Below are 22,607 nucleotides of genomic sequence, written 5' to 3' on the forward strand. Positions count from 1 at the left end.
ATTTGAAAAACGGTAAATAGGAAAATCACAATGTGGGGAATAGGCGGTTAAGTTATGTAACCATTTAAAAATGTCGATTTTCTCGAACAAATTTTTTTGTTCACAGTTTGTCAAACAGTCGATATACTATCCATTTTTCATCCAGTTTACTGTAAAGCAAACTGTTTTGAAATAGTAGACCTATATAAATTTAAACTGAAATAAATACTGTATGTGTAATAAACTTTTTATGGTTTGGTATGGTATTTTTCCGTATGATATACTATTCTGTTTGTTTCTTTTTTGAAATAAATCAACGAAGACAATTTTGAAAATGTAAAATTTTGGTGTATTAATGATACCACCTGTTTTAATATATATAATACATGAATCAGTCGAATTGAAAATAACACGTGGGTTTATTCACAAATTTCATAACGCCAAAAATGGTCATTTTTGACACCCACCCACCCCCTCGTAACGCTATTTGTATGACCATTTTCCAAATTTTGTATGAGCTGTAACATCGCCAAGACAACCCACCCACCCCCCTTCAGCGTTATGAAATTTGTGAATGAGCCCCGTCATTTGCGCACTAGTTTTTGAACTTCGGTCCATATTATTCCCCGGAAGAATGTGTTAGACGACACTTTTGCGAAGATTTTGGTTAATCCGAATGGTAATTGGTGCTGGAATGCTTCCAAATACTTGTTGTCTTCTATCTACGTTACCAAACAGGTCCTACAGGAGAATGGATAATAATTAATAAAAGTCAATATCCAGTTACAAAAACTTACCAACTAAACAACATTTTGTGCACGGTAAACGATTTTAACGATTTCAATCCTGTAGGACGTTGTTAATCAGCGACGGGACGGATCCTGCGTGAAGTTTTCAGCGTGATGAACAGAATTTCCGGCTAAAGCTGCTGCTTTTTTAGAAAACTCCAAGGATTTTGAATTGCGTATACGAAGATGCTTTGATTTTTTAATTTATTTTTGAGATACAGACCTCAATTCTTGAGAAAAAACTTTTATTTTGAACTTTTGCTATCGATTCAGATTTTTTACTTTTTTTTTTATTACAAAAGCAAAACCAACATGACACGCTAAAAAAACATACACTGTGAATATAAAACTTTTACTTCACCTTAAAGATTTTTAATAATTTAAATGCACAAAACCCACAACATATTTTAAATGTTGGATTTTTTTAATTTTTCAGTACAAAAAGGTTGTGCAAAAAATGCCATGATGCATGTTTGTTTTTTTTTTAACCTGGAAAGAGCGTAAATTAATTCAAACAGCCATTCTGTAATTTTTTAAGCGTGCGCTGCAAACTCCACCGTTTGCCAAACTGTAGATGTTTAGTGTCATATAGTGAAATTTGCATGTGTTCTAAAAACCGTTTTCGAAATGGTGATGACACGTTTCCACCATATCGCACAAGCCTTCATGCCCATATTGTTTAACAATATCACCACTCCGTAAGAAATTATCACAATTTTGTATAGATTACTCAAACATTATTTTATAGTCTGAAACTTTTGATTGCGTATAGTTGAACAAAAAAACAACTGTCTGTGATACATTAACCTTTTCAGAAACAAGAGGTTTACTGTTTCTAATGTAAGACAAGTTGTTTTTTCCTATGCGGGAACCGTGTTTACTCTTTAAATGTGGAGAGGCACTTCTAGCGGAAATGGGTGAATTTTTACCCATTAAAGGGTATTCGCAAACGACCGTGTGAAGCTTTCGAATTGAATAAGCCTATTTTTGCTCAGTGTCTTTGGATTTGGGCCGATGAGGCATTGGTCTTTCAAGAATTATCCAGCGCCACACTTCGGTCGGAATCGAAACTGTATTTATTTTGACGTTTACTCGCGTGTTTGTTTTGATCGTCGGCATGATTCTTTGCGGAGCCGTTTTACGCAAGAGGTTTACCAAAGTTTAGAAAAACATGTCGAATTTCGTGCAAAAAAGTAAGTACACTATAAGTCATCGTTGAGTATAGTTCAATAAACATTATTACTTTTGTAGCGCTGCTTCAATCCCGCCTGCCGTTGGTTTGCTTCAAGCGATTCCGTGGAAAAATCAACATCCAGAGGCCCCGGCAGCCACATTATGAAAGAGCTCGTGTCCTCGACCTGGTGAAGCCCGTCTACAAACAACTGGAATTCAATGCTCCCTGTGAAGATGTGGAGCGGTCAAAAGTCGCCCAGGAAATGGATAACCCGTACGAGCGGATCATTGCTCGCGAAGTGCGGAACTGGCTGGATCATAGCAAGATGGTTGCATTTATCCATTTGAATTCCATCAAGCAAGAGGACTTTTTCAAAGTTCAAGTTGCCCTCCATCGGCATCAGATGAGCGTAAAAGTCTACGGAAAATCCGTTATCCGGCAAGCGGTTGAAGGAACCAAATTTGAAACCATTCAACCTTTGTTCGATGTGAAGACGGCCCTCATTTTCTGTCCTGATGAGTCCAAAATCCGGCAATTGCTAAATGTGCTCAAGAAGACGCCCCAGTTTGTGCTACTGGCCGGAATCATTCACGGTCAGTTTCTGAACAAAAACGAGTTTATTAACTTTGCCTCGTTGCCGGATTTGACGACCGCACGAGCTCAGCTGGCGGCAGTGCTGGAAAGTGCCGGGGCCAAGATTGTAAGCGACCTGGAATGCCACCAAAATCAGCTGGTCAATGTTCTGGAATCATACGTGCGACACGAAAATGAGAAAACAAAGGACAGCCCGGCCAGCAGCAATGCACCGGAAGGAAGTGAAGGATGAATAGAAAATAATGTTTCACCATTTTGAAATAGTATAATAAATTTGGTTTAAACTTGAAGAGCTTGGTTGTGAATGCAGATAATCTATAAACAGTGCCAGATTTGGGCTTCGGGGGGTTCGTTCGGGTCAGATCTTATGAAGCACCCCCTTCATAAGATTTGACTGTTGGACTGTCATAAAAGTTCGGCGTAAACTCCTTCAAAGTGTGATAACAGCTCAGTGTTACGTTGATTCCTGATGATGTCTTCGGTGCACTTGTGGTTCAAGGAATAAGTGCACCCTGAAACATCGAGATGAACTTATGCAAACATGCACTTTGAACACACTTTTCTGCACTTTACAAGTATTTCTTCTTGGCATTACGTCTCTGCCAGGACAGAGTAGGGTAGGGTGGGACAAGCTTTTGCCCCCCTATGCTTAAACGATGTCAATTATGATGAAAATGATCCTCCCAAAATTTGAAGTGATTCGGAAGAAATTTGGTTGTGCACACGCTATTTGAAGTTTATATGGAAATTACTATGGAAAAGGCAAACCTTTTGTTTTCAGTCCTCTAACTGCTCGTCATAATAATCTATGGAAAAGTAAACACACTCACCTCATGTGAAATCTTCCCAGCTACAACTTTGCCGAAAACCACATTTTCATGGGACGTAAGCATAATTTGTTATTATTGATAACAAAGTCTGTATCATGCTGAGATGATCATTTGATTACTTTCAGAGCAACACTGTTTTTTTGACGTAGAAGTACGTCTTTCTTCTCTATACAGGAGTGAAATTGGAATTTCAAAACCAAGAGCGTTACGTTGGCATGAAATATTTTAAACGTTTATAACTTTGCGCTGGCTTAACGAAATTTCTTGATTAGCACCTCAATCGAAAGCCAAGACATCAAAGCTTCATGTCGTTTACTTACTGAATCCCACATACCTGTCCAAATAGTTAAATAACTGTTTTAAAAGAGAACGTTGATTTCAAGCAAATCTATAAATAGGGGTGGCTAGAGAAAATTTGACGTCATTTGCTTTTCACTCTCCGATTGGCTCGCATCTCAGCAGGCGACAAATCGGCTTGCTCTGACCGGACGTGCTTTTCAGGCACAGACATCGATAGCGAAGGACGCCCCCGTTTGTCTTGCTTCGCTCAAATCAAACTGTCGAGCGAGCGAGAGAAGATGCCGTCCGAAGCTAAAGCCATCACCGTTGCCGCCGCCTAGAAGAAGAGGAAGCAGTCCACAGGAGAAATTGCGGTCGAACTGTGAACACGGTCGGGCGAGTCATTCTCGCTTTGTGGTTCACCGCTTGTTTGCGTTCACCCAGCCATCGTCATCGCCGCCGCAAATTTCATCGTCCGAGAAGCTGTTGACCCGCGCTTCAAAATTTCGACTCGTGATGAAATCATCATTGGTGGTCAAGAAGCAATCCCGTTAGGAGCAAATACCAGAAGCCCCCTGAGTTTTGCTGGTCCGAGCAGTGTTAGTTATCCGTAACAACATCGAAACTAACAAAGCCATCAGTTCTTTTCAGAGCCATCAAATTTGTGGAAAAGAGTTAAAAGAGAAATATTTCCGATTTTATTTATAACTTCTGATATTCCTAAATCAATTTCACGGTCTCATACAAAATTTCATTTGTCACGAATAATTTATGACTCAACCATTTGAGATTGTACTCGCGGACGCTGCTGCAGTGCCGTCGGGATGAGTGCTCAACATTTCACAACGATTGCAAAATAGAGTGGCTTTTCCAACAGCGCCTTTTATGTTCCATATTTTATGGGAACACTTTGATTAGGAAAATTATCCCATGTGACAAAATTGCGACATATTTAGAATGCTTTTGATAAGACATTCTCATTGAACAATTGTAATAATTTTGGCACCCATGGATCAGAAATTTACCGTCATAATAAAGAAAACTATTAATTATCAATAGCTCGTATTGAATATTTAGGGAATGCCAATCATTCCAACAATTCATGTTCGACCAATTTCTCACGTATTAGTATTCGCCGCAATTTTCAAGTAATTCCAAGCCCAACACATTATTGGCACATACCCATTTCCCAGATTGGTCGATCAGAAAGCGAAGAGCACAAAAGGGAGGAGCATCATCTGCTATTCCAAGGTTATAAAACATGCTGCCTTCGTTGGATTCAGTTTCATTCCATTTCCGCTTTCGAGCTGGTAAGAGCTCCTCCGAACTTGCTTAGCGAGAAGTACCTCGCTGCTAGAAGCCTGCTGAGCTGTTAATCCAGAATCTGGTTTGTGAAATCGCTCAAGATTTCAAAATTGAGCTACGTTTCCAGATTTCAACTAAATCCCTGTGATCCGCTACCCTGTTGCTGTTGTGCACCCATGAAATATTTAGCTGGTTTGTCGAATAAACAGAGAACTTATTCACATCTTCTTCTTCTTGGCATAACGTCCTCACTGGGACAGAGCCTGCTTCTCTGCTTAGTGTTCTTATGACACTTCCACAGTTATTAACTGAGAGCTTTCTTTGCCAAAGTTTCCATTTTTGCATTCGTATATCGTGTGACAGGCACGATTATACTCTATGCCAAGGGAAGTCAAGAAAATTTCCATCAAGAAAAGATCCTGGACCGACCGGAATCGAACCAAGACACCTTCAGCATGGCTTTGCTTTGTAGCCGCGGACACTAACCACTCGGCTAAGGAAGGCCCCAACTTATTCGCATGCATTTGAAACTTTTTCGATTTTCCATACAAAATGACCAACTTTGGTAAGTTAGATCTCAGTTATTTATGGAAATATTTTCGAATGAAACTTTCACAGAACATCAGATGTAACTTGAATTTTAACATATATTTTTGAATAATTTTTCCAATCACAAGTTTATAAGTAATAACGGTTTGACTAAACTGTAATTTTCGACGAAAAATTCAAAACTTTTTATCTTAAGATAGCCTTACACGAAAACTGTCTTCAGCAAACTTATTCATCTCGTCAAAATCTACAACTTTGCTGAAGATACCATGAAGCTATTCCTTCAATATGTTTAGTTATGTCAATCATAAAAAATCGTCAAACCGTAACTGCTTTTCAACGTGTGATTGTAAAAATCACTCAAAAACATATGTTAAAATTTAAGTTATGTCTGATATTTTATGAAAATTTCATTCAAATCGGTCCATAAATAACTGAGATATAGTTTATCAAAGTCGGTCAATTTGCATGAAAAATCAAAAAAGTTGCAGTTTTTTTTTTCTCAGCGAAGAATTACACCATCAACGAAAATAGCGCGAAAGCAATAACCATTCGCGTGCGAGTAGCGAACGGAGTGACGAAACAACCAAGCGAGAACCCCACCACTCGCCATCGGTGAATGGAGCTCGAGCAAATAAAACCACTGGTTGTTCTGCTCCCAGCTCATTCACAAATCGAACGGCATAACGAACGGATCAAGCAGCGGAGCAGCAAAGAAGAGCGCGTGAAAGCCACAGCAGTGTGCGAGTAGCGAACGGAACCAGAGAGCAACGAAGCGAAAGCAACAACTGAAAATCATTCAGTGGACGGATTAGTAGTCAGCGCCAACCGGCGACCTGTTGGAAAGTAACGCCAGCGAAATATACACCATCTGCCTCTCCTTACCATTCATATTCTTGTACATGATGAATTCAATGAAATGGTTTGGTTTGGCGATGGAGCAGAGTTATTAAGGATGATTTTACTTAACAAAGAGTTGTTGATAAATATTCCAATCAATAAGAGTTGTTTTGAAAAAGTTCACTTTTATCAGAATTTTCCTCGGAAAATTTCTGCTTTACCAAAGAGTTGTTAATGAAATTCCTGCAGCAAAGGGTCGAGTTTCTCCCCACGAATATTTCCAGCCAGGACCAGTCATGGAGGACAATCCATCCAGAGCATCACGGCCCCCGCTTCCAAAATTCTCGAGTACGGAAATTGGAAAACGTATTAAAATTGCGACATTAAAATCAATAAATTGTTTCTTGACCAATTGTAATGAGCAACTATTGATCTGAATTGATTTTTCTACATGTTGTCTATTGCGTTAATCTGAGAAATAGGCTATATGAAATTGATGTCTTGGCAAGGGACGTACAAGATGAGCATTATGCTGTTATTGCATCCCGACGGCACTGCAGCAGCGTCCTCGGAAACATCCTCAAATTATCGTATTGTCGATTATTCGTGATAAATCAGATATTGTATGATGCTACGAGATGAATTAAGAGATTATAGCAAGTTTGTGGTAAGCACATTAAGAAATATTACTAGCTATACTGTGTTTACCACGAGAAGTTCTTACTAGCTCGAAAGTGTAAAGGAAATAAACCGAATCCTGTTGTTGTTACAGAGGGATTTTAATCCGAAGGACATTCGTCCCTTAAATGAACCGAATCTGTCGAAGATAGCATATTTTACATAATTTGAATTGCAGACGATGCTCCTCCCTTTCGTATTCTTCGCCTTCTTCTGATTGACCAATCTAGGATAAGGTACATGAAGTTGATGTCTTGGTTAGGGATTTACATATCTTGGAAAATTCACATGCGCTTTCGTATGAACAGTAAAAATATCAACATTATTTTAATAGCTTACAATAAATTAAAATCACGCATGATATTCAATAGTTTTCTTTATTATGACGGTAAATTTATGATCCATGGGTGCCAAAATTATTACAATTGTTCAATGAAAATGTCTATTCAAATGCATTCTTAAAATGTCGCAATTTTGTTACATGTGATAATTTTGCTAATCAAAGTGTTCCCACAAAATATGGAACATCAAAGACGCTGTTGGAAATGCCACTCTATTTTACAATTGTTGTGGAATGTTGAGCACTCACCCCGACGGCACTGCAGCAGCGTCCGCGATTACAGTCTCAAAATGGTTGAGTCATAAATTATTCATGACAAATGAAATTTTGTATGAAGCTGTGAAATTGATTTAGGAATATTAGAAGTCATATATAAAGTCGGAAATATTTCTCTTTTAACTCTTTTCCACTAATTTGATGGCCCTGAAAAGGGCCGATGGCTTTGTTAGCTTTGATGTTCTTACAGATAAATAACACTGCGGGATGTTATCAGTTGATTGTCATGGTCAAACGGGGAATCCTCAACTCAAATGTATAAATTTGAGCAAGTTATTTGCTTATACGACGAACCGAAAGATTCGTGGCGTGGATGACGCACAACAGTAACAGGTAGTATCACCGGGCTTAAGTCGAAATCTGATGATGGCAGCGATGACGATGGCTGGGTGAACGCAAACAAGCGGTGACGCACAAAGCGAGAATGACTTGCCCGCCCGACCGTGTTCACAGTTCGACCGCAAATTTTCCTGAGGACTGCTTCCTCTTCTTCTTATTCTTCTTCTTCTTCTTCTTCTTGGCGGCGGCAGCGGTGATGATTTTGGCTTCGGACGGCATCTTCTCTCGCTCGCTCGACAGTTTGATTTGAGCGAAGCAAGACAAACGGAGAGGTCCTTCGCTATTGATGTCTGTGCCTGAGAAGCACGCCCGGTCAGAGCAAGACGATATGTCGCCTGCTGAGATGCGATCCAAGCGGAAAATGGAAAGCAAATGACGTCAAAATTTCTCTAGCACCCCTATTTATAAATTTATTTATAAATTTGCTTGAAATCAACGTTCTCTTTTAAAACAGTTATTAAACTATTTGGACAGGTATGTGGGATTCAGTAAGTAAACGACATGACCCTTTGATGTCTTGTCTTTCAATTGAGGTGCCATTCAAGGAATTTCGTTGAACCAGAAAACAGTTATAAGAGTTCAAAATATTTCATGCCAACGTAAGGCTCTTGGTTTTGAAACTCCAATTTTACTCCTGTATAGAGAATTTTTATTTTACTTTCAAACTGTGCGGCATAATCAAATGCAAAAGCATTCAGTTCCCGATGGTTAGTGCCTGTGCTTTTACTGTTCATACAGTGCTGTTCAGAATAATAGCAGCGCATGTCGATTTCCATACAAAATGCTCAACTTTGACATGCAGTAGTTTTGTTCCCTTTCAAGCAATCGAGCTGAAATTTTCTCCACAGAACTACAAATATGATCAATTTTGTAAACACAAAATTTCAGTTTTTTCTGAGTCCCTGCCGAAAAGTGAGACACTAGGTGAAATTTTTCGATAAAATAGCAGTTTTTCATTTTAAAATTTTTCTTCCAGAAATATTTTAAACATTTTCGGTTTAGGTGTAGGTTTGATAAGTAGGAGGAGATTGTTCCAATGGTAAGTGATATACAATTTTAAACTATAATGTCAAGCCGAAATTCAAATTTTTAAAACTGCTATTTTTTCGAACATTTTCACCTAGTATCTCACTTTCCGGCAGGGGCTTAGAAAATTTTGAAATTGTGTGTTTACAAAATTGGGCATATTTGTAGTTCTGTGGAGAAAATTTCAACTCGATTGCTTGAAATGGAACAAAACTACAGCATGTCAAAGTTGAGCATTTTGTATGAAAATCGACATGCGCTGCTATTATTCAGAACAGCACTGTAAGTCGCAAGGTGGAACTTTCCCCGAGGTCGTGTACGACTATGACAAAAGCCAGGATCAGCAATCGGTATATGTTGGTTTGTCGCGGGTTACTTCACTGCAAGGGCTATTTTTGACAAACTCTTCCATTTTTTTGACGTTGGATAACGTCTTACGGCTACATACTGGGGTACAATTTCGAAAAACGAAAAATCGCTCGCGTCACGAAAAGTGGTTAGATTTTGACTGTTAATAACTTACTAACGCCCGGATAGATTTTCAAGATTCTTGCACCAATCGATTGGAAATCTTTCGAATCTACTCCAACAATGAAAACTATTGATTATCATGACTAAACTATTGAAAAATTGGGAAATATCGAAGCATGTCTTATTTTTCATAGAAAAGCACATTTTTCTTGTGTATTCCTGACACAGACATCATTGCGCGATATCTTAGCCACTTTCGTCATTCAAAGGGAAACGCCCCTTTCGGTCTTCTTCTTACTTCTCTTTATTATCTCGTGTTCAGTCGAAGCCAACCAAACTCGACTTCACGCGCGCATCAATCAATCGTTGACCAGCAACCGGAGAAGGACTCATATCGGAATAAAATTTACACGTTCGTCGCTGCTGCTGCTGTTTATTCCCAAGTTAAAAGCTGCGGGTTCCGTGTAATCGCTCATCATGGCCCTTGGCATCCAGCTAGCCCATCGAACTCGTGGAGAATGCGTCCAGAAACCTTGATAATTACCGTCGGAGGAGTGAGCAAACCATCGAATACAAGGATGGACAAGAAAGCACAAAATTACCGACCGCATTTTAATTTAATCGTTTTCGGTGATCTTTTGGTGTGTTTCTGTCTAACAATGGAATGAAAACCCAGTTTGATCGACGGTGACTACCACCAACCGTCCTTTTCAGGACGACAATTTCATTTTAAAAGAGTTGTGAGAATTTTCCACCGTGAAGAGCGACATTACTGATGATTGGTTGTGTTTGATTCAGATTTTGGTCAGTCATTTGCACGCAACCATAAATGGGAAATAAATTTCCCATTGTGCGCGCGCGGGGCGATCCTCGACAGTGTGTGCATGAGTCGGATAAATTGCGAACGGCACTTGAATGAAGAATCCCTCCCGGTTTGTTTCGCATTTAGAGATGATCGCATAATGCCGTTGTCGCCGTCGCTACCTAAATGATACTAGAGCGATCAGTATCAACTCGTCGAACACAGAGCTAAAACTAATAAGCAACAGCTTTGTTGACGTTTCGATTTGGTAAGACATTGTCGAACGAATGGAAATACGCACACAGAAAAGACTGCGAAAATGCTACCGCCGCCCGACCAGAACGACGGGAACCTATGTTAAACTTTGTTTGCCATTTATCTCCGTTGAAAACTAATCATCCGAAACATTAATTGATAACTAAATAAATTATTTAATCAATTGTGGCCCTGAAAAGGGCAGTTGTTTGAAATTGTGCTTCAATGCAATTTCAGCACGTTCGCTACGGATACGACGAGTATCGAAAGGCTTCGGAACCCACTTAAGCAATCAATCTTAGTGGATCATGCGTGGACCTTCAAGCGGAATATTTGTTTGTTGAGCAAAAGTTATCGCTCATGCTTCTTCTTCCATCGACCGGTTGAAGAGTTAATCGAACCAACCCAATAATAACACAAAATGTTCATAATAGGTCAACAATGGCATGCAACAAATAGTGTGAAAATTGATTAGAAGAGCACTTATTTTCGACCTACAAGAATTCTGTGCCAATTTTCGGATTTTCATACAAAGTAGGCCAAAACCGTATCGAAAATCGGTCGAAAGTTAGTGTTGGGTCGAAAATTGGTGCTGTTCTCTCAGAAATCTTTCATAAGTTCGTGACGGTCTCAAGCCAGGAAATAGAAGATGCTAATGTTATCCAACGTCACTTTGGCGGTCGTATCTCGGAAACAACCTCTTACTTTTTAAGTTCCATCACGCCAAAGGCAGCAATTCTCCCAAGAGGGTTGACTTGAGGAATGAGCTGCAGCGCTTAGGCAATCATCGATTAGTGACGCTTTGAGACGAACTGCGTGAAATACTGGATCATAGCGGCCAAGCCTGCATATTGATGAGTATCAATGTACAGAGCCTAAATGCTCATGCAATGGATATTGCTACAGACCAAAGCACTGGACCGATTCAATCGATTATCACGATCGAAGCACCCGAGCTATCAAACATCTAATCTACTGGAGGAGTATGGCGAACTACAGCTGGAGCCAGAAACCGATCACCCAACCAAGCAACACAAGGAAGCAACGACCAAACAAACAAATTCAATCATCTGGCATTATTCCTGGAACACCAAACACTGGTTCTCGGAACCACAGAATGACAAATGGTTCTTTTCAGGACTACCAAAATGAGTCCAAAAAGAGTTAACTTCTGAAAACTTCATCCGATCAATAACAACACAAAACTAGTACACTTTCAAATTCATACACTTGACAAATCAAATTATTAATCATCGTAGTTCTACGTCAACCCCGCGGTAATGTAATAGACATTACCCACCCCAAATTTTTTGCTGTAGAACATAGTAGCCTGGATTACTTTGATCTATTCTTCCCACCAGGAGCACCACTGTTGCCTGCCGAACAGTTGGTGAAGCATTCTACATGCAAACCAACTTTATGATGATGGATAACAATTTATCCTGACGTCCAATTGAAAAGTGATCTTCGGCAAAGTTGTAACTAGGAGGATTTCACAACAGAAGAGTTTGTTCACTTTTCCATAAAATATGATGACGAAAAGATAGAGGGCTGAACACATACGATTGCGTTTTCCATAGTAATCTCCATATAAACTTCAAATGTCGTGTGCACAGTCAAATTTCTTCCGAATCACTTCAAACTTTGGAAGGATGCTATTTACCATAATTAAAATCGTTTAAGAATATGGGAGCAAAAATTTCAAAATTTGCAACACTCTAATGAGCACCCCTCAGTTTTGAGACTATTTGAATGAATTTTATTAAAATTACGTTATACACGGTTGGAGTGAGGTTTCATGGGTAGTAGCCGTAAAAAACGTTATTAGAATAATCACCCTCATTCTTGTTTATAGCAGATCCAGCTTTTGATCGAATCATTTTCGTTCGAATCATGGCCCATTTGATTTTGCCTTCGTAAACGAGAATGCGAAACGGTTTTCGATCGAAAGCGCATTCGAACGTAAACAAGAATAGGAGCGAATAAGAATTTGGAAATATGGGTAAATTATCATAATTTGTGAAATTGTTGAATTTCCTTATAACAAATGACGAGAACAAAATAGGGGTCATGCACAAATTATGTCACGCTCTGAGGGGGGGGGGGGGGTCAAGCCAAGCGTGACAAGCCTTACAAAAATTTCGGAGGACTCATACAAAAAACGTGACAAAGGGGGGGGGGAGGGGGTCAAAAAAGTTGAAATTTAGCGTGACATAATTTGTGTACCATCCCATAATACTTTTGTCGTATAACAATATATTGAGCAAATTTCAGCCGACATTGCATGCCTTTTGTAGTCATCAAGTATATAAGTATTCCTTCTCAGCAGCAAATTAGGCTATAAACAAAACAATAAAATTAAAAGCATTATGTCCATTATTTGATTTAAGTACAGTGCGTCACCTAGTAACAATTATTAGTCACTCTGTTCCACATGCAACGCAAATGGAAATGACCCATAACAGTGGGTGACACATAATAGTGTGACCACTGTAGCTTTTATTATTTTAGCATTTTGGAAACGCTTACAATCAATCTAATCTATACGAAAATTATTTGATAACAGTTTTATTGTTCGTCTTCTTGACTAATAGATTGTCGTGCAAATTTTAAGTTTATTCGCAAACTTTATAACACCGAGAATGGCAATTTTTGACACCCACCCACCCCCTCGTAACGCCTTTTGTATGAATATATTACTAATTTTGTATGAACCGTAACATAATAAGGATACCAACCCACCCTCTTCAGCGTTATGAAATTTGCGAATGAGCCTTTCAACGTGGGGAAATAAGGGATGGTATACAAATTATGTCACGATAAATTTGAACTTTTTCGTGGAAATGATATGATCCCGACAGAAGTAAGCTTTGCAGAAAAATGCGACACCGATGGCAATAGGGCAAGCGATTGCAAGCAAATCGCTAAGTACCTAATATGTGTCGTCAGAGTGGCCAACGGACACTTAACGGGTGGACCCAAAGGTTCGGGCACAGGCGGAGTATCAAAGCAGTCAAAATGGAAGTAACGCAGTTAAATTCAAACCATTGCACTGTGGTCCAGGAATCAGTTTTATGCGGAAAGATGCATTTTGAGCTTCAGAATGAAACATTAGACGAAAACAGTCTTCTACAAAGTTGTTTGTATTAGTTAAGCCCTTTGTTTAGTGTTATTGACAATTAGGGTGGACCACATTTTCAAAGAAATTGTATAGCTAACTTTTTTATTTGTAGAAATTATACTATACATTTTTTAAAGCTCTAAAAGTGTTTCATAGACTACTTTGAAGAGAAATTTGAATTGAAAACTCTAGAGCCAGAAAACCAGTTTTGTTCGGACCACCCTATGTCACTGTAGGAAAATAGCTCTAAATCGGTCAATTTAAGAGATACAAAAAATTTTTTTTTGACAAAGTTACTTGAAATTGAATGGTCTACAACTTTGCTGAAGCATGTATAATATAATTTCTACAAATAAGAAAGTTAGTTACACAATTACTATGAAAATGTGGTCCACCCCAATTTTAAATAACACCAAACAAAAGACCTTACTAATATAAACAACTTTGTAGAAGACCGTTTTTGTCTAATGTTTCATTCTAAAGTTCAAAATGCATCTTTCCGCGTAAAACTGATTCCTGGACCATGGTGCATTGTGATGCAGCCCAGCAGCTGCTTTGGTCTCGGAAACGAAGACTGACGTGGTGTTACTATCGGACCCATACCGCATACCATCCAACAACGGAAACTGAATGGCGGATGGGTCTCAAGAGCTAGCAGCTATAAAGACGACAAGACGATACCCAATCCAAGAAGTAGTCTCTATCTCAAATGACGGTTGTGCGATAGCAAAAATTAACGACGTGTTATATTGCAGTTGTTACGCGCCCCCATGGTGGTTGATTGAGGAATTTTTCCACATGGTCGACAGGATGATAGCCGAATTAGCTAATCGGCAGCCAGTAGTGATGGCTGGTGACCTTAAGGCATGGGCAGTGGAGTGGGGTAGCCACTGCACCAACCAAAGAGGCCAACTATTGTTGGAATTTCTGGCCGCATTAAATGTAGAGTAGGTAAATGTGAGTACAGTGAGTTCCTTCCACAGAAATGGTGCAGAATCGATTATCGACGTGAGGTTTTGTAGTCCTAACCTTTTAGGTACCAAGAACTGGCGCGTTGATGACGGTTATACTCATAGCGATCATCAATCGATTCGTTATAGTATAATACCAGGCGGGCGGACAGCAGCGCGATGTAACTCGACCCAAGCCCGAGGATTGAAAACAGCGCGATTCGACGGCGATGTATTCACTGAAGCCATGAGGCGCGAACGGAACACTCTGGACATAAACGGTGAAGAGCTAGTTGCTGTGATATCACGAGCGTGTGATGTTTCCATGCCGGGAAAAGCCCCTCCTAGAGAGAACAGGCCGCCGGTGTACTGGTGGTGCGAATCAATTGCAAATCTTCGATCAATCTGCCTCCGGGCTAGACGAAGAATGCAACGCGCACGCACAGAAGCACAAAGAGAAGAACGTGGTGCAGCATTCAGAGAGGCAAAGTTGGCTCTCAAAGAAGAAATCAAGAGTCGAAAATGGGCATGCTTTGATAGTCTATGCGAGAGTGCCAATTCTAGTCCATGGGGTGACGCCTACAGAGTGGTAATGGCTAAGACCAAAGGTGCCATAGCGCCCCAAGAGAAGTCGCCCGAGTTGCTGCGATCGATAATCGATGTACTCTACCCGCACCATCCCATAAGCCCTTGGCCCCCAGCGCCGTATGCGGCAGATGAAGGAGAAGAAGTGGCGAGAGTGACGAATGAAGAGCTGGCAGAAGTCGTGAAATCATTCGCGTCAAACAAGGCACCGGGACCTGATAGTATTCCGAATGTTGCCTTAAAAGCGGCAGTGAACGCGGATCTAGATATGTTCAGAACCACGATGCAACGCTGCATTGATCAAGGAATCTTCCCGGATGTATGGAAGCGAAAGAAATTAGTGCTACTACCAAAGGCGGGGAAAACACCAGGAGACCCGTCAGCGTATAGACCTATCTGTCTACTAGATACGACGGGCAAGTTATTGGAGAGGTTGATTCGTAACAGGCTAGTACCGCATACGGAGAGTGTGGACGGTCCAACAACCAATTTGGATTTAGAAAAGGTAAATCTACTCTGGACGCCATTCAGTCGGTCGTTCAGACAGCTGAGGTGGCAATCGAGCATAAAAGGAGCGGCATCCGTTATCACTCTGGATGTGAAGAATGCGTTCAACAGCGCAAGCTGGAGTCCGCTACACGTGTAAAGAGGAAACGCTCAGAAGCTGGCAGCAGGAATGGGATAACTGCACTAAGGGTAGATGGACCCATCGGCTAATACCAAATGTGTCAGATTGGTATGGAAGAAACCATGGGGAAGTGAACTTCCACCTGACCTCAGTTTCTGTAAGGACATGGTTGCTATAGACAGTACCTGCATAGGTTCGGGCACTCAGAATCTCCTGCGTGCCCCAATTGTGCTGGGATGGAGGAAACAGCAGAGCATGTCGTATTCGATTGCTCCCGTTTAATTGTTGTGAGAGGTCGCATGCTCACTACATGCGGAGGGGACACGTCCCCCGACAATATAATAGAGAGAATGTGTACGGATGCCGAGTGCTGTAATGCAGTAACTACGGCTGTCCTTCACATTAACTATGTTAGAATTGCAGCGTCTATGGCGAGCCGACCAAGAGTTGGCTGCAGAGAATTAGCCCTGCCGAGGCTGGTCCCTTGTAACATTGCTTAAGTTGGCTCTTATCCTAGCCTAGCCTAGTTTGCCTAGGCTACTTCTGCTACACGTGTTGTGCTATATGCACTGGTCCCTCCCCGAAGAAATACCGTAAGGTGGTTCCGGGGAGATAAGAGTCTGAGTCCAAGGGTCATGTCAATGCTCAAGCACAGTTCATAGGCTGGTTTTAGCTGGTCGTCGTTGGTGCGTCATCCCCGCATTCCCTGAGTTACCTTCTCAGGGGATCTGTTTGCAGATTTCCCCCTTGTAAAAAACAAAAAAAAATCGATAGAATTGTTTCGCTAACAATTTTTGACGTAGGACTACGTCTTTGTTTTCTATATTGGGGTGCACTTTAAAAGTACGGAAAATGAGACATGTAACGAAAATAGGGGAGATTTTGAACGTTAATAACTCAGTTGTTTATAAATCAATTATTACGATTTTAGTATCATTCGATCAGAAATGTATCTACGCATCGTAAGTAATATATCCGATAAGTGAATTTTGTTGTTAAACTATTGAAAATTTGATAAATGTTGACCCCTTTCTTATCCAACCAATCACGTTCGAGCACTTTTCGACGGTGTCGCTTCCCACTATAAAAGAAAACGGGTCCCTGCTTCTTCCCTCAGTCTTCTTTTTGCGGTCGGACTGTGAACACGGTCGGGCGAGTCATTCTCGCTTTGCTTTTGCACCCGCGTCACAGTCCAATTTGTGTCGTCGGGAGAGGAAGACGCAAGATTGATTTGCGGCGGCGATGACGATGGCTTGGGCTCTTCTCCGAGCGGCAAACTACTGCTGCTCGGAGAAGCGTCCAAGCCATCGTCGTCGCCGCCGCAAATTTATTCGAGCTCCCAGATTTCGACCCGTGATAAATTCAGCATCGGTGGTCAAGAAGCAAGCCCGATAGGAACCTGATACCAGAAGCCCCCAGAGTTGCTGATCCGAGGAGCTGCTGCTAATCGAGCGTCGGAATCGCTCGAGATTTCAAGAGTGAGCATCGTTTCCAGATTTCGACACGTGCCCGTGGATCCACTACCCGTTGCTGTTGCTGTTTGCGTTGAGGATTTCCCATTTGACCATGGCAATCAAGTGATAACTTCCCGCAGTGCTATTTATCTGCCATCGGACCTTGTCAGGACCATCAAATTTGTGGAAAAGAGTTGAAGGAATAATATTTCCGACCTTATTAGATCTTATATTTTTCAATCAATCTCGCAGCTTCATACAAAATTTAATTTGTTATGAATAATTGACTATTCGTGGACGCTGCTGCAGTGCCGTCAGGGTGAGTGCTCAACATTTCACAACGATTGTAAATTAGAGTGGAATTTCCGACAGTGTCTTTGATTTGCCATATTTTATGAGAACACTTCGATTACGAAAATGATCACATGTAACAAAATTGCGACATGTTTAGAATGCTTTTGAAAAGAAATTCCCATTGAACAATTTTCATAATTTTGGCACCATGGATCAGAAATTTAACTTCATATTAAAGAAAACTGTTGATTATCAATAGCGAACTATTGAATATGTAGTAATTGTCAACCCTTTCATTCATGTTCGACCAATTTCTCATGCATTATCATTTTTCGCAATTATCAAGTAATTCTAAGTCCAACTCATTATTGGCACATATGCATTTCCCAGATTGGTCGATTAGAAAGAGAAGAGCACGAATGGGAGGAGCATAATCTGATGCTAATCTAAGGGTATATAACATGCCACTCACAAGACGCGACGCGAGACTGGACACAACACTTATTGTTCTTACAAACATAAAAAGGATTTAAACATTTACCTTTTTCGTCGACCGGTTTCGGGCTCGATGTTGCCCATCTACAGGACGATGTCCAACCAGTCTTGTGAGTGTACTATAGTTCTTACGTTAGCACAAAATCTTAAAAATGAGTATATAACATGCTTCCTTCGTTGGATACGGTTTCATTCCGTTTCGACTTCCGAGCTGGCAAGAGCTCCTCCGTTCCTGCGCAGCGACGTCCTTCAAGCTAGCGATCCAGCGTCTGGTGATCGGTGGTCAAGAAGCAAGCCCGTTAGGAGTTGAATTCCAGAAGCTGATCCGAAGAGAAAAGTGCAGCGAATCAAGCGTCGGACTTATGAAATCGCTCAAGATTTCAAGAGTGAGCATCGTTTCCAGATTTCGTCTTGTGCCCGGTGATCCACTACCCGTTGCTGTTGTGCGCCATCCACGGACCATGGCAATCAACTGATCAATCCCGCTATTTATCTGTGACCGCATCGAGGCTAAGAAAGCCATCGGCCTTTGTCAGGGCCATCAAATTTGTGGAAAAGAGTTGAAAGAATAATATTTCCGACCTTATTACATCTTATATTCCTCAATCAATCTCACAGTTTCGTACAAAATTTAATTTGTCATGAATAATTGATGGCACGACAATTTGAGACTATTCTTGGACGCCTTGCTGTGCCGTCGAGGTGAGTGCTCAACATTTCACAACGAATGTAAACTAGAGTGGCATTTCCAACAGTGTCTTTGATTTGCCATATTTTATGGGAGCATTTCGATTATGAAAATTATCACATGTAACAAAATTGCATCATATTTAGAATGGTTTTGAAGAGAAATTCTGATGAAACAATTTTCATCATTTTGGCACGCATTAATCAGAAATTCACCTTCATACTAAGGAAAACTATTGATTATCAATAGCTATCTATAGAATATTTAGTAAATGTCAAGCATTCCAACAATTCATGTTTGATCAATTTCTCACGCATTATCATTTTTCGCAATTTTCAAGTAATTCTAAGCCCAACACATTATTGGCACATACCCATTTTCCAGATTAATCGACTAGAAAGAGAAGAGCACGAATGGGAGGAGCAAGGTTTAAAGAGGTTTAAAGCATGCTTCCTTCGCCGGATTCGGTTTCATTCCATTTTCGCTTTCGAGCTGCTAAGAGCTCCTCCGAACATGCTTAGCGAGGAGCACCTCGTAGCCAGAAGCCTGCTGAGCTGTTGATCACCATCTGGTTTATGAGATTTCGGCTCGTGATAAACTCATCTGTGGTGCAGTCAAGAATCAAGCCCGTTAGGCATCATTACTACTATTATTAGACAAATCGAGCGTCCGGCTTGTGGTATCGCTCAAGATTTCAAACATAAGCTACGTTTTCAGATTTCGACTTCAGCCGTGTGATCTAATACCAGTTGCTGATGTGTGCAATCCACACCACGAAACATTCATCTTGTTCGTCTTATAAGCAGAGAACTTATACAAATTTCTACACTTGCGTTGGGGATTCTTCGTTTAACCATGGCAATCAACTGATAACATCCTGTAGTGCGATTCATCTAAGACAGCATCCGAGCTAACAAAGCCTTTGGCTCTTTTCAGTGCCACCAAATGTGTGTAAGAGAGTTAACAGAGTAATATTTCCGACTTTATTTATCACATTGCCAAGCAATCCAGCTTTTTACGAGCGCCAATGGCTGCCGCGAAAAGCCTCGCTTTCTGGTAGGGATCAAACGATATGACATTTGGCTTGGGTCCGTTCAATGGAAATGACCCAAGCCAAACGTCAAATCTCCCGATCCCTACCAGAAAGCGAGCCTGCTTGCGGCAGCCATTAGCGGTTTTAAAAAGCTGGATAAATAATATTTCTCTCAAACCATAAGATCAACAAAGCGATAACTGAAGCTTTCATTATAATCCTCGAATAACTTCTTTCCAATGCTATCATATATTTCATAGGAGGTTACTAATATAATTTCAAAATGATCCTACAACCTGAAGTGAAATTTCACATTTTCATAGATAAATATGACGAATTCATCGGATAAAGATAATGTATATTTGGGACATGATTAAACGTTCACTTGGCTGCAAATCGTTATATGCATATATATTCACGAAAGTTTCGAGCACTGAAAACAATATGAAGTCAAAACGAGCAACAAGAACGACATCAAATCCAGTTAAATTAACCATCGTGGTCCTACGTCACCAGTTCGTACAACCCCATAGGGATGTACCCTTATAGTTTTTTTTTAAAGATACTGATTTGAAAAATTACGAAAACCAGACGCACGGTGAATGGTGCACTAACGTGCACGGTAAACATTACTTTTGTATTTTCCCTTTAACCTTTACAGTACTGAGTGCCGACATCGAAGTTTCAAAATTCTGTATCTTCGCAATCGCTCAATCAATTTTGATGAAAGCATTCCGGGATCATGGTTACCGGATATCGATTTCGGTAGGAACCTAAAGAGTATTTCCAAAATATCATGCACTGATACCTTTCGATGGCTCAAAATTCATGATCATATACCCAGAAGTGATTGCATGCCATGTTATGAATTATGAAGTGGTTCAATCTATCAGAAAAAAAAGTGTGGACTGTGCCGGACAATAAAAAGCAACTCTGACAAAAACATACAAATTGGTTAAGTATTCTTGGAGATATCTGAAAATTACGATATGATGTTTCTTGAAGTGTTCAAGATTTTTATTTGGCCAGCGTGGTACCAGAAACTTAAATGCTCATTACTCAAATACAGCTACACCAAATTGCTTCATTTTTTCACAGCATACTCTCATTAATACATTGTTCCGAAGAGTGAATATCCGAATACGACAAATACTCTGTAGCCTATTTCTATTTACGTGGGGTTTGGCTACGCGTCGGTCCTCCAGAAATTTTCTAATATCTTCGGATAATGATCAATATCGACACAGATTCTAAAACTAGAAGAGTTTTTTGATAACTTGTGAAGAAATGGTGCAAAAATATCAAAGAACAAAAAAAGTTATCACGATTTCATTTTTTTGCTCGAAAAATTGAATCTGCTAGTAGAGGGTTTAATGGTTTAAAAGTCGATACATTCTACCATACAGATCAATTTAACAATACTTTTATAAAATTATTGATAAGGTTTCTTAAATTTCCGTATCATTCAAATTTCGAAATACCCTAGGCACCCCAACAAATTTGAATCTAAGTCAAAAACCATTAACGAATTCAATATTTATAATGCATGAATCTCCTTTACAAATTCTTTGAGAAATCAATGAAAGAATTTCTGAACGGATTCATAGGAGAATTAGTAGGCAATAAAATCTCTAGAGAAATTTCTGGAGTGATCCCTGGAGGAGCTCTTGCAAGTGTTCCACGGGCATGGTGAGACGCGATGGAAAATGTTTTACTTTAGAATAATATACATTTCTCGACAAAGGCTGTGAACATGTCACTTACATCTTAAAGTATTCATTGTTTATTGTAACTACACTGCTTTAAGTTTAATTTGTGTACATATAATTTTGAATCTACCCTTTTCATTTAAATAATTAACTATATCAGTCACACGGAAAATACGTAAAATCTGTTCTACCATTTATCATTCCAGCAGGCATGGCATTGTAAAAGCTAACTGTTATAAATAACTATTGATAATGTCTCTAAGCTTGTTCAGGAATGCTATTGCCATTTGTTCTACACCTTATCACTCCGGGGCTCGCATTTCAGGTGTAGAACTTCATCCGGAAATTGTTAGCCAACCGCGTTAACGCTTCGGCGGCGTCAATCTCGTCCTTTTGGTGTACTCCAAATTCTCCGGAATCGTCAGCCTCTGGCGGTGGTTGTGAAGAGGAGCGATGCTGTGACGATGGGTCAGATGATTGATAGGAGTTCGAATGACATCGCTTCTTCAGATTGGATGGTCTTCTGGAAGGAATGCAGTGATTAGTAATTGTTTAACTTTCAGGCAAATTTAGTCTAAGGTACCCAGGTTGATCCCAATCGATGTAGTTGTTCTTCGAAGGCGTGAACTTGGCGGTACTTTCCAACCATTTGGAGAGCGATGGAGGTCCACGAGCTTCGCAACCGCTCATTTGGCCAACGGGAGCAATATTGAGCTGTGATTGTGCCGCCATCTTCTGGAACGGATTTGGCGCCATCGAGCAATCGCCATTGGGAAGAGGATCTTGTTCCGATGGATCGACTTCACCCAGATCCCGTAGGTATTTCTCCATTATGCTGTTTTTGTACTTGCTCGTGCTTCTGTGGTTCACAGAGGGAGATACCGTTGTGCTGGGTGTCAGATAGATGGTACCATTTTGCGCGCGGTATGCATGTGGGAAATTCGCCGCGATGATTGAGCTGGTATTGCAGTTGAAATCAGGAGCACATTCTTCGGTGGTGGATGTCACCTGTAGAGGAAATGATGTTTGTGATGTATATAATTCAATTACATTTTTATTTCAAAACTTCTTCCCTTTGGCGTTTTACCCCAACTGGAACAGAGCTTTAGCTTAGTAATCATTTCC

General features: G+C 40.3%; 2 protein-coding genes across 4 annotated transcripts in view; one reads left to right on the top strand and one right to left on the bottom strand.

Moving 5' to 3' along the window:
• The first annotated feature begins 1,807 nt into the window (after nt 1-1,807).
• Nucleotides 1,808-2,825, top strand: LOC5571947 (39S ribosomal protein L10, mitochondrial). The gene is made up of 2 exons (XM_001660001.2): nt 1,808-1,960; nt 2,019-2,825. Exons 1-2 carry the CDS (start codon nt 1,939-1,941, stop codon nt 2,765-2,767), a joined length of 771 nt encoding a protein of 256 aa, XP_001660051.2. The 5' UTR covers nt 1,808-1,938; the 3' UTR covers nt 2,768-2,825.
• An 18,741-nt stretch (nt 2,826-21,566) lies between these two features.
• LOC5571949 overlaps nt 21,567-22,607 on the bottom strand; it is a 30,846-nt gene continuing 29,805 nt past the window's right edge. For 2 of the 3 annotated variants that reach the window (XM_021844750.1, XM_021844749.1), the window contains 2 exons: nt 22,066-22,490; nt 21,567-22,005 (listed from right to left, as the gene is read on the bottom strand). In XM_021844750.1, coding sequence (XP_021700442.1) covers nt 21,804-22,005; nt 22,066-22,490 — 627 coding nt within the window. In that variant the 3' untranslated portion in view covers nt 21,567-21,803. The remainder of the gene's footprint in view (nt 22,006-22,065; nt 22,491-22,607) is intronic. The other variant, XM_021844751.1, reaches the window with a different exon arrangement.

Source organism: Aedes aegypti, chromosome 2, assembly GCF_002204515.2.
Source record: "Aedes aegypti strain LVP_AGWG chromosome 2, AaegL5.0 Primary Assembly, whole genome shotgun sequence".
In the NCBI taxonomy this organism is placed as follows: domain Eukaryota; kingdom Metazoa; phylum Arthropoda; class Insecta; order Diptera; family Culicidae; genus Aedes; species Aedes aegypti.